General features: G+C 40.6%; 1 protein-coding gene across 5 annotated transcripts in view; it reads right to left on the reverse strand.

The window, feature by feature from the left end:
- The window catches only part of Per3 (period circadian regulator 3), a 41,673-nt gene that overhangs the window by 17,552 nt on the left and 11,370 nt on the right, over positions 1–12,751 (reverse strand). For all 5 annotated transcript variants that reach the window (XR_012450136.1, XM_074081447.1, XM_074081445.1 and 2 more), the window contains 6 exons: positions 10,531–10,609; positions 7,968–8,074; positions 7,588–7,744; positions 3,546–3,651; positions 1,961–2,089; positions 1,163–1,292 (listed from right to left, as the gene is read on the reverse strand). Coding sequence is in view for 4 of the 5 variants with exons in the window: in XM_074081447.1 (XP_073937548.1) it covers positions 1,163–1,292; positions 1,961–2,089; positions 3,546–3,651; positions 7,588–7,744; positions 7,968–8,074; positions 10,531–10,609 (708 nt within the window). In the remaining variant the exon portion in view is untranslated. The remainder of the gene's footprint in view (positions 1–1,162; positions 1,293–1,960; positions 2,090–3,545; positions 3,652–7,587; positions 7,745–7,967; positions 8,075–10,530; positions 10,610–12,751) is intronic.

A 12,751-nucleotide genomic window follows, 5' to 3' on the forward strand; every position in this document is an offset into this window, starting at 1 on the left:
TAAGAAAGGCCATTCTGAGCTGGTTTGGAGAGGCCTGTGTAGCTTCAGAGGGCATCATGGAGAAAAGCCTGCTTCTGCTAACTCATTCACTTTAACTCTGAAATAAATGTGGACTTAAAGAAGACCTGTAAAAATAATATCGAGAAGTCCCACTACTTCTCACCCAGCTTCTGCTAATGTACACAATAAAATGACCAAACTAAGAAATTAACAACAGTGGTATAATGCTACTAAAGACTTTCTTCAGATTTTTGCCAATTCAACACCAATTTTTCTGTTCCAGGATCCAGTCCAGTATCTCACATTAAATTTGGTTATCACATGTCTTTAGTCTTCATTCATTCGCTATCGGAATGGAGACACAGATATTTATTTTGTTTGTTGGGGTATGTATATTCAATGCTATCATGTATTTTGTTGCTGACATTGCTCTAGTTTGGGCTGCTGGCAGCTCTTTCAGGTTGTTTCCTGAGCCCCTGTGGCATGCCCGTCTCTATTTTGGCACTTCGTTACTTTCTGGCCCTGGTTCCTTTTGTTGGAACAATGTATTTAGAAACAAAGATCTGCTTGCTTTGCCTGTGGGTCCTCTCAATGGTCAGAACTGATGAATACATCTGTATACTAAACCTGTCCACCCATCTGTTTGTCCATCCATCCATCCAACAAAAAAGGTCATTCTAGTCTGATCTCATTCTTCTGCTATGTACCTAGGTTAACTAATGGTGCTTAATACAACAATCACACTGTTTTAGAATGGGCCTTACTTCACGTTTAAGAAAAGGAAAAAGGCCAATGCTTTTCATTCAGTTTAGATCATTAATATTCTCCACTTGTTTGAAGTGACAGAAAGGTATTATTCTTTCAGTATACTTTACAATCTGAAATGTATTCTAAAATAAACTCTTTTGGTTTATAGACAGCTTAGAGGAGAAAATCTATGAATTTGCTGCTATTATCATCAAAGCTACTTCTTCAATAAAAGCAAAGTAGAACTCCATTCTAATCCCATTTAGCCTTCAAGGTAGCATCTGCCACTATTAATATTACTACTCTTATTGGGCAAATGAAGAAAGATGAAAAGCAGCTGCACCAGCCGGGCCCAGGGCTTGGCGTGGCTCCTGCAGAAGGACAGCTGGGGAGGGACCTGGTGCCGCTCACTCACCCCTGCCCCGCAGCTCCAGGTGCGGTCTCACTGCTGGCCTGGCTGACGATTTGCTCATTGACTCAATGTAGAGCTGCTGACCCAGATTCTTAATTTTGTTTACACTGGCATAGACCTGCTGCAAGGTCATCTTAGGGAAAGAATCATAAGACAGGTTTTAAAAATTATGGAAATGTACACTAAAAGATTCACAGCATACACTTAACTCTGGTTGCCTAAAGACGGAAGGTTTAAAAGCACAGTTGTTACTTTGCTTGGTCACACTGCCAGCACGTCCTACTTTACTTTGTTTTTCAGGTGGGTCTCAAGGTCTTGCCCACGGCCAGCCTTGGACTGCCATCTCCTACCTCCACCTCCCAAGCAGCTGGAATGACGGACATGAGCTGCCATGGTCAGATTCTAGTTTGTTTTTCAAAGGGGTCTCACATTAATTTCACCCGGGCTGGCCTGGAACCTCCATCCTCCTGTCTCTGCCTCCCAAACAGCTGGGATTCCAGGCAAGCACTACCATGCCTGGCCTTAGTTCTCACTTTAGTTTAGCTTCCTACTGTGCCAAGGTACACTGGTACCAACAAAACTTTAATCTCTTCACAGCATACCAATTTTTAGAACATACAATTAATCCAAATGTGATGTTTCCTTTTCTAAATCAAAACAGACTGAAATGTCTATTATCAGATAAGGATTTCAAGTCCAGAACAAATCTGCAGATGTCAGCAGGTGCAGGACCAGCAGTGACACATCACAGAGAACTAAAGGGATGATGTAGCATCCACACAAGAGCACATCGGCACCTACCGGCTGCTTCTGTGCTTCCTCCACGCAGGGCCCGCTGGACTCACTGCAAGAGGCAATGCTGACATGATGCTCCTGGGAGCCACTGCTCCCCATGCTCCCATAGCCACTGGAGGCACTCATGTGAACTGGCTGAGGGAGGAGAGAGAAGGGCCAATCAGACACTGCTGTCTAAACCACAGAATTACCCAGCTCAGAGCTTCTCTAGAACCACCAGAAATGAAAACTTCTCAAATCCTAAATCAGGTGTAGGTTGATGCATTTAGCCCAGATGCTGATGTAAAAGACACTCCTTGGTCATTTCCTAATTCTCAAGGGCAGTCTTACTAGAAAGTAAGACTTTCTAGTCTAGGTAGCATTTCTGGAACATTAAGTTTTGGTTTGTTTTGGTGATGCTGAGGCTTGAACTCAGGGCTTTGTGCTTGCTAGGCAGGCAGTCTATCACTTGAACTACTCTGCCAGCCCTTTCAGCTTTGGTGATTTTGGAGACAGCCTCTTACTTTTTGCTCAGGCTAGCCTGGACCTTGATCTTTCTATTTTAAGCTTCCCACTGTTGCTGGGATGACAGGTATATACACCATGCCGTAGTTTTCCCTTGAGAAGAGATCCACAAACATTTCTGGCCTGGGCTGGCATGAAAGCACCATCCTCTCAATCTCAGCCTCCAGCACAGCTTGAGACGGCAGGCACCTGCCACTGTGCCCAGCTATTGGTTGAGATGAGTCTCACAAACTTTTTCCTGATCTGCAAACTATTCCCCTGGTATCAGCTCCCCAAGTACGGTTACAGGCACAAACCACCAGAGCCCAGCCTGGAACTGCCAGTTTTTGAAATGCCATAGTAATTGATTTTTTTAGTGAAAAGTAATAGTATAGTTAAATATAAACAGGATAGAAGTGGGGAGACATGGGAAAAAAGGGAGAAACATTTCATGCTCCCCAGGCAGGAAATGGGGAGTTAGAGACTCAGTATAATTCATTTTTAAAATCCTGAAAATAAACTAGTTCCTTATTCTGAGTTTAGAATAGAGAGAATAAATGAAATATATGTCATATTTTCTCAAGAACTCCATGCATATTTCCTGAACCTAGAGATTTTATAAAAGACATGTTGGAAACCACTGGGCTAACAGTTATATTAGTAGAATCCACTTTTGATACTGCTTTTCAGCAGTTAAGGCTTCTTGCTTTTACCTTATAGTAACTAAAGGTATAGAGCCCTACCATCCCTCTCCTTTGCCTTTAAAACTGGGATTATTTCTAAACAATACTGAAGCAAAAAACTCAGAGGGTGAGTACTCTGGTGGTGTTCAGAATACAAGAAGAATTTTTTTCTCATGCAGAAAGCTTTTCTGTCTTGTTCCTCCAGTTTGCTGTCTACTTGGTTCTAAAAATGTTGTGTATTTCACATAGAATACACTGAACAATTTCATTCATAGGCAAAAAGATAAAGACAACCATTCCTGGAAGGTAGAGGGTAAAGAGCCCTTTCATAGTTTACTTCTGTGATGTACTTTCTAGGACTGAATGTTCACATAAAACACGAGCATGGGAAGTCTGTGTTTGTTTTTTAAAAGCTCTCACTTTACCTGCAAGAGAAGTTTGTGAATTTGTTCTTGTAATTCTGTAATGTCTTTGTCACTACTGTTTGCATTTTTTATTCTGGTGGCAAAAACATCCTCATTTAGTGGAGTCCTACAAAACACCAAGCAATTTAAGATTCATTTAAAATGAAGTCCAAAGTGATCTTAATAGACTATTCAAATAATACATCCATGCTCTTACAAAGCAACTGTTTGATCTTAAATTCAGAAAACATAAAACTAAATTTCTCTTCATGGAGGTATAGAAAATACAGAGAAACAAATGAAACATTAACAGGCTTTTTTTCTTTTGCAGTGCTGGGAGTCAAACCCAGGCCTTATATACGCTAGGCTAGTGCTCTACCACTGAGCTACATCCCCAAGCCCTTGGCTATTTGAGGTGGGGGTCTCACTATGTAGCCCAGGCTGGCTTTGAACTTGTGATCCTCCTACCTCTGCCTGCCAAGTGCTGGGATTATAGGTGTGGGACTAAGATTCTCTGCAATACTAACCTTTATGTAACTGTTACACTTAAAAAAAAAAAAGTGTGTTGTGTGTGTGTATCAAAGTTTAAAACCTGTTGAAGGTATTTTAGGCACTAAGGTTATCTGTCTGTCACTGATTTTATATATACACACACACATATTCACCTGTATGACATATATAAGGACATATACACCCACATGTAAAAATACATACATACACACACATATGCATAGCTAGGTCCCATAGCTTTTAACAGGAAAGCAGGGATGTATGAAGGGACCACAACCCAGTCTACGCCTTTATCACCATGAAACTAACTGCCTCTCAGGACCTCAGCAGAGCAAGTGCCAGTGAGGTGTACTGAGTCAGATACATCATCTTGCTGAGTCCTATGAAGTAGGAGTTACCCCTGGCATTAAGAGTGAGAGAAGGGCTTGAAATGCGGCTCATTGGCAGAGTGGTTGCCTACCATGTGTGAAGCCTTGGGTTCAATCCTGAGTACTGTAGTATCAAACAGAGAGGACTGGGGCATTTGAGGAACTTGCTCAAGTTCACCTAACCAAGAGGTGAGCATCAGAGCCAGATTTGAATACACATTGAGCCCAGAGCCAGTGCTTTCCTTTTTCCAATTACACCAATCTGCTGCTTCTTACAACTTACACATGCAGTTCAATTACCTAAAAACTGAAAGACTATCCCAAAGGCAGAAAACTATCAGAAAATCCTAGCATACTGGCAGTCATAAAGCAGACCATGCACTCATCATGTGTGTCCCCATGACAGCATAGCAGCTGCCCTGCTCACCTTTACGTCCCATAGGTGCAATCAATACTTCTCAGCACAGCGTAGCACAGGTATTCTGTGTAAACACCTTGTCTCACAACCTGACACAGGTGCACTCTACAGAACTAAGTGCTGGTCATCTGCCCCTGCCTGTTCCTCATGACCATTCAGGCTCCATGGCTTCAGGTTTCTGCCTGCTTTGCTTCCTCCTGCATTGCCAGTACCAGGAACAGCGCCTCATCCAAGCAGGCACACACCAAGTATTTGTTAAAGAATGAGTACCTAAGCACTTCCTATCCTCTATGAGCTTAAACACCTCTCACACACACTTGAGTTTGTTTTTTGAGTGAAATGTTGAAATGGAAACAGTGAGATTGTTTTATACGATGATGTTTAGATATTCCTAGTTGTGAAAATTTCTACAAACCTAAACTATCTTTAACCAAACTTATTAGTTGGTAAGGCAAGAGAGAGACAGCCTTCATCAAACGGTAGCACCGATGCCCTCAAGTATGAGGCTGCTGCACACGTAGAGGGAACTTCCACTCCCAAGTGATCCCTGGGAAGGCTGCTCCTTTTCACCTTGTGTGGATCTGATGGTGACATGGTAGATAATGGCACCATAAGCTGGGATCCAAGAAGACATGGCCAGGGCTCTGTGCTCAGCACTCTCACTGCTCCCTTCCCATCTCAACTGCCACACTGTCACACTCTAGTCGAATACGTCAGAACTCTAGTCGAATACGTCAGAACTCTAGTCCAATACGTCAGAACTCTAGTCCAATACGTCAGAACTCTAGTCGAATACGTCAGAACTCTAGTCGAAAACGTCAGAACTCTAGTCCAATACGTCAGAACTCTAGTCGAATACGTCAGAACTCTAGTCGAATACGTCAGAACTCTAGTTGAATACGTGCCACTTTCTGGTTGACAAGACCATCTTCACTCACTGCCTCTCCCGTTACAATGTGGGTTCTGAGAAAGTAAGAGAACATTTGCCTTTTCTCTCTCAGGGTCTAGCACAACACCTCACCAGGGTAGGCAATCCACAAATATTTGAAAGAATAAATGCACTAAAAATAATTGATAAATATAAAAGACAGCCATTACTTTATGTAAGATTAAAAACCTCGTACATTCTAAGTTAGTTCCCTTATATAATCTTAGATGTTGAGATATAAATAGTGATGCAATCTTTAAAACGTGACAAGATTTTGAATACTCATTATATGTCCGGTAATTTGTAATACACTTAATCAAAGAACTGAAAGGGTAACTTGGGAAATTTAATATTTATCTATGTAACTGCCTGGGGCAGGGGACACAGACCCACCAACCCTCCAGATGGATGACTCCTGAGAAGATTTGCTCTGAGGTGCCCTTTACTCACATTAAGTAACCATCTGATTATTTGCATTTGCAAGTAGGCTTCCGACCGGGGGAAAATGTCTTTTTTGCCCAATATAAACAGCACTTAACCGGCAGACTTAGTTCTTATTTTAGTTATTAAGTTAGCTTTCTACCATGACTCAGTCCCATGAGTTAGGGTGTTGAGGAGTCCATTTCTTCCCTTAATGTTTTAGACCTGCTCTGCAAAGGCCAGATGCTGGCGTACAAATTTGTGAGAACACCTTGAGACCTCTACTCACCCTGAATGTGTACCAGTTCCACTGTAATATGAAGATGGGACAATATGTTTTATTGGTAAGATCTACTATTCTAGTTTTATGCTTATGTATATATAGTTGTATAACAAAATACAAAAACCAGCAGCCAGTCTGGCGGTGCACAGCTGTAATCCCAGCACTCTAGAGGAGGCTGAGGCAGGAGACTCTTGAGTTTAAAGCTAACCTGTGCTATATAGTGAGACCTTGTCTTAGAACAAAAACAAACAAAAAAAAACCCAAAACATAATTCCTCAATCTCATCGTAACAGTGAAGACATAGTATAATTTCCATGCTTAAGCAAGCAAAAGGAAAAAGGAAAGAAAGGAAGTAAAAAGAAAGAAAAAGACATCAAAGAAAAACTATGACCTGGTCAAAAACTCTACAGGTCAACTAAAACTGGAGCAAAAATTCAAGGAGTAAGTAGGAGTGTCTCAGCTGCAAAGTAGCAGGCCGGGCTGTCCTGGCTGCATTTCACATGACATGTGACATGGACAGGAACAGCAATCAAACAAGTTGCAGTCAGCCATGCTGGTAGAACAAGAAACAGTGAAGAACTGGATTTTCAAAAATAAATTTTAATGAAACAGATACAAGTGGAATTTGACGACAGAGGGTGATGTTTTCCACGCTCACTAAAAGATCTTTTTAAAATACAGAAAAGGCAAACAGGAAAGAGCTTTTTGTCCACAGTCCCCTCTCTACACATGACCATAATCTGTGTCTGCATTAAACATACAAATGTTTAATGTGAATGCATTAAACATACAAATAGGTATAAATAAATGACTATGCTGCTTTTTGTATCTAGCATGCAAATCATTTGAGGTATTGTGTTAGGCAATTTTCTACAAAAATTCTTATTGACCATTATAACAAAGTATCAAACAAATACTCCACAGTTTACTTAAAGATGAACATTGAAGCTACTTTAAGTCTGACTATAGTTTAAGTAAGGCTCTTGCTAGGTTATTGACAGACTTGTCATAAGCAATGAAAGAAAATCTGTGCTCTGTTTACTTTGTGTGTAGCTGCTTCAAGGCGCATTCAATGAGCTAAGGTGTACATCAGGCAAAACAGAATTTTTACAAAGTATTCAAATGGATTAACTTACGTTTGAACTTTATGTCGACCAATGATGAAAGAAACCTTCCGGCTCCAGGGATTCACAAAGCTGGACCAACTGGAATCCAATATGACATAATCTCCATTTTGAGTACAAAATCTAATGGGTGAATGTTCAAAGGGAGGATGGCCTACATACTTCAAGACTATATAAAACAAAAAGACAAAAGTAGACTTTACACAGACATTGATTACACGTGTCCTGTCATTTATTTGTGATTTTTTTGCTATATTAAAATATAAGAAACCATTGTTTTTAGCAGTTTCAATGCATTGATTATCTGGTTAAAGTTGAACTCTAATGGAAAATGAAGAATCAGAACAAATCCATGGTAAAGAAGACTCCTCCTGTAAAGGTGCAGGCCCTACCTTTCTGGTGTATGGCAACCATCAGAGGACGGTCTTCTGGATGCAAGTATGTCAAGATCGATGAGCCGACCAGATCCTGAGGTAGGTAACCCAGCAAAGGCACTGCTCTGGGATACAGGCACACAACAAATAGCAAGTGAATTTTAGACTTTATATACTTGAAAAATGCTCGTAGGCTGGTGATGTAACTCAGTGGTAGAGTGTTGAGTTCCATTCCCAGATCCAAACAAGAAGGAAAAAAGTAGATTTACTTAATTCTAGTAGGGAAAATGAAGCAAAAGATGTTCATTAAAGCTTTAGAAAAGGAAGAGACCTAAGTGTATGCACTGTGGGAGATGGCTGGGTGCTCTAGGAAATGATGGCAGTCATTTCACATTTGGATCAAAATCACCCAGGCAATACACTACGAACAGATCTGAAGTCACTGTGAGTTACTTCATCAGAACCTCTGCAGGTAAGACCTGTATTTTCAGCATGGTGTTCAGAGGAGTCTAATGCTCTCTATTATGCAGCTATTTAAAAAGATCTCATCATGGGCCAGGCATGGTGGAGCATGCCTATAATCCCAGCTACTTAGGAGGCAGTGGTCAGAGGATCATGGTTTGAGGCCAGCCTGGGCAAAAGTTTGTGACATAGCATCTCAATAAACAAGCTGGGAAGGTAGCTCATGCCTGTACTTCTAGCTATATGGGAGGCATAGGCAGGAGAAGAGCAGTTCAAGGTTGGCCCAGGGCAAAAAGTGTGAGACCCTATCTAAAAACTAGCTAAAGAAAAAAAGGGCCAGGGTGTGGTTCAAGTAGGCCTGAGTTCAAACCCCAGTGCTGCCCTCTCTCCGAAGACCACGTAACAGAAGGATGTGGTGGTAAATGAATAAAGCAGGCTATGTGTACAGTATTTTTATATGTTGGATCCTGACTGTCTTCCAAAGGTCCCTATGTTGCAAGCCTGGTCCCCAGCCCATAGTGCTACTAGGTGGTGAACCCTTTAATAAGCAGAGCCTAGGGGAAAGAAGTCAAGTCACTGGGGTGTGCCCCAAAGAGATGCTGGGACCTGGCCTTTTTTTCTCTTCTTTTTTCCCAGCTCCATGAGTGAGCAGCTGTGCTTTACCACACACTCCTGCCATGATATTCAGACTCATCACAGGCCCAAAGAAACAGGCACCAGATCATGCCTGAAACCCAGAGCGCCAATAAACCTTTCTTTTCATAAGATGACTATCTTGAGTATTTTGTTACAGTAACAGAAAGCTAACACAGCATGATTAAAAATACTTAAAAACAATGTAATATCAAACAGAAACTAGTATACAAACATTTTTGGGATAAAGGTTCACAGGAAACTTGTAATGGTAAGGGTAAGGATAACTTAGACAAAGCTGCCTCCATAAACATTTACTGTCTAGAAATCCGTATTTTCCTCCAACCCTGCCTTCCCTTTCTTCCTTCTTCCCTCCTTCCTTCCTTCCTTCCTTTTTGGTAGTACCAGGGTTTGAAAGGGCTTCGCATATGTAAAGCAGGCACTCTACTGCTTGAGCCACACCTCCAGTCCGTTTTGCTCTGGTTATCTTGGAGATGGGTCTCAGGGACTATTTTCCCTGGCTGGCCTTGAACCATGATCCTCCCAATCTCAGCCTCCCAAGTAACTAGGATTACAGATGTGAGCCATCACCACCCGGCTAGAAATCCAAAAATATTTTCTAATGAAATAAGTTATTTTCAGAATTTTCCTTAACTAAATTTTGTTACTTTAAACAGATTATTTTATACAAAATATCTCACCAACTGCCATTTGGTTTCAGGATAATTATTATTAAGTAAACCCATTTTCATACATTAAGATTTTTTAAAATCAAAATTAATTATCATAATTGTGCCCAGGTTTCTGAGATTTTTTTGCGTGACACATTTATATGTGGTACATTCCCAGGCTTTTAAATCTCATGAATAGCTAAAATTTTAAAATAAATATAAATACATCACTGATGTGATGCCAATATTTACTTTTTCCAAATAAAGATATCAAAAAACAGCAATAAGCAGTGACTACGATCTGCCATCACTGTCTTTTAAATACCAAACCATCTTAACACCCACCCCCCAAAGAAGAGTGACATAAGTTCAAAATGAAGAAAAAAATCCTTTAAATAAATTTAGGTGTCCACCTCCCCCCGCCAAAAAAATCTGTTCTTTATTTTTTTCCTCCCACTTCAGACTAGCTAAGCTTTATCATAAACTGATTTGAGGAGCAACTATCAAGTGGAAATAACTGTGATGGATGACAGGTGACAGAGTTGTGGTCCCAAATAAGTACAGCCAGGTATTCTAGAGATGTTCCTGGAGCAGACCAAGCTCTGGTTCACTCTCCTCTTCTGTACAACCGAGCTATGTCACCTTACCTACCTAACGCACAGTGCTGTGAGATCTAACACCATACCTTGTGTACCTCTTTCTGAATATAACATGCAAGACAACTATATTACAATTCAGACAACACAAATTTCAGTGCAACTGACAAATATCAGATAGAAACAAATTTCTTTTAGGGTTAAAAAAGAAGTACCTACCTTTCATCTACTTCAAGAAACACACATCCTGGAGTGTGTGTTGTGGTAAAAATTCTTTTACCCACCGGGATTCGAGGAGCTAAGAAAAAAACAGAAAGATTCACTTAAAGGCAAACATCTAATCATTAGTTTAACATGCTAAAAGGGAGACAAAATCTCTGTATGAAATGGCAGAAATCTCACCTAAGGGCCTTCAAGGTGCCAAAGCTACACTGAATGACAACTTGGGTTATCAGCCACACTTCAATCAGGTTTAGTAGTGATGCCTACTAAAGTTAACTTTGAACAGAGAGAGGAGTGTGCACACACTGAGTGGCTAACTTTCTCATGACAAAAAAATCCAATAGTTAAAGCAAGAGTAAGAAAACTCTAGTGCTAGCTAGCAGTTGTACATAACTAAGCAAAACGACCTGAAATGCTGATTGGCACTATGGAGACTTTCTTTGTTATAAAATCTGCACAGTCAGGTCAGTTCTGTTCTAACAGGTGCTTTGAAAAACTCGGGACATATTTATGAATTGGCAGAATTGATTATTGTGAAAAATGCCTATATTACTAAAAGTAACCTACAGACTCAACGCAATCCCCATCAAAATCCCAATGTCATTCTTCACAAAAATAGAAAAATCGATCCTAAAGTTCATATGGAAGCATGCATAGCCAAAGCAAGCGTGACTGAGAGGAGCTAATGCTGGAGGCATCAGAATACCTGATTTTAAAACTATACTACAGAACCATAGCAACAAAAACAGCATGGCACTGGCACAGCATGGCATGACATTGGTCTGTGAGACCAATGGGATAAAATTAGAAGACCCAGAGATAAACCCACACAACTACAGCCATCTATTTTTGACAAAAGGGGCTAAAAATACATTTTGGAGAAAAAGACAGTCTCTTCAAACAATGCTATTGGAAAACTGGTTATTCACATGCAGAAGACTGAAACTAGAACCCTATCTCTCACCTGTACAAAAATCAGTTCAAATGGGTTGAAGATCTTAGTGTAAAAGCTGAAACTTTGAAACTACTACAGGAAGATATAGGGAAACTCTGAAGATCTAGGTATAGACGACCACTTTCTGATGAGGACTCCAACAGCTCAGGAAATAAGAATGAAAGTTGCATCAAAGTATAAAGCTGCTGCATATCAAAGGAAACAATTACCAAAACCAAGAGACAACCCACTGAATGAGAGAAAATCTTTGCCAGCTAGTCATCAAAGGATTAACATCCAGAATACATAGAGAGCTCAAAAAATTAAACACCAAAAGACCAAGTAAATGGTCAAATGAACAGATAGTTCACTATGTAAGAAATAGAGATACCAAATAAATGCATGAAGAAATGCCCAAATCCTCAGCCACAAAGGAAACTGAGCCGGGAGCCGGTGCCTCACACCTGTAATCCTAGCAGGAGGCAGAGATGAGAAAGATCTCAGTTCAAAGCCAATCCCAGGCAAATAGTTTTTGAGACCCTATCATGAAAAAACCCAACACAAAACAGGGCTGGCAAAGTGGCTCAAGCAGTAAGAGCACCTAACCAATAAGCATGAGGCCCTGAGTTCAAACCCCAGTGCTGCCAATAAAACCAACAAAAACCCTACATTGAAATTCCATCTCACCCCAGTCAGAATGGTTAACATCAAGAAAACAAACAATGGCGAAGTACCAATGGCTCAGGCCTGCAATCCTAGCTACTTGGGAGGCTAAGATCAGGAGGACTGTGGTTTGAGGCCAACAGGGGCAAATAGTTTGTGAGGTATCATCTCCAAAATGACCAGAGTAAAGTGAACTGGAGGTGTGCCTCAAGTGTTAGAGTTTGCTTTCCAAGTGCAAACTTCAAACCTGAGACTCACTAAAAAAAAAACAAAACGAGAAACGTAAACAAACAATAAATAACAAATGCTGGTGAGGATGTAAGTACAATGTAAAATAGTGCAGCCATTATGGAAATCAGTATGGCAGTTCCTCAAGAAACTGAAAATAGAATTGTCAGCTGATCCTGCTAAGCCACTCCTGGTCATATAGCTCAAGGAGTGCAAATCCACATACAATCAAGACACCTGCACACCCATGTTTACTGTAGCACTATTTACAATAGCCATGCTATGGAACTGGCCTAGATACCAAACAACAAATGAATGGATAAAGGAAATGTGGTACACAAACACAATGGGGTATTATTCAGCAATAAAGAATGAAATTATGTCATTTGCAGG

This window comes from Castor canadensis, chromosome 7 (assembly GCF_047511655.1).
Source record: "Castor canadensis chromosome 7, mCasCan1.hap1v2, whole genome shotgun sequence".
NCBI classification, from domain to species: Eukaryota; Metazoa; Chordata; class Mammalia; order Rodentia; family Castoridae; genus Castor; species Castor canadensis.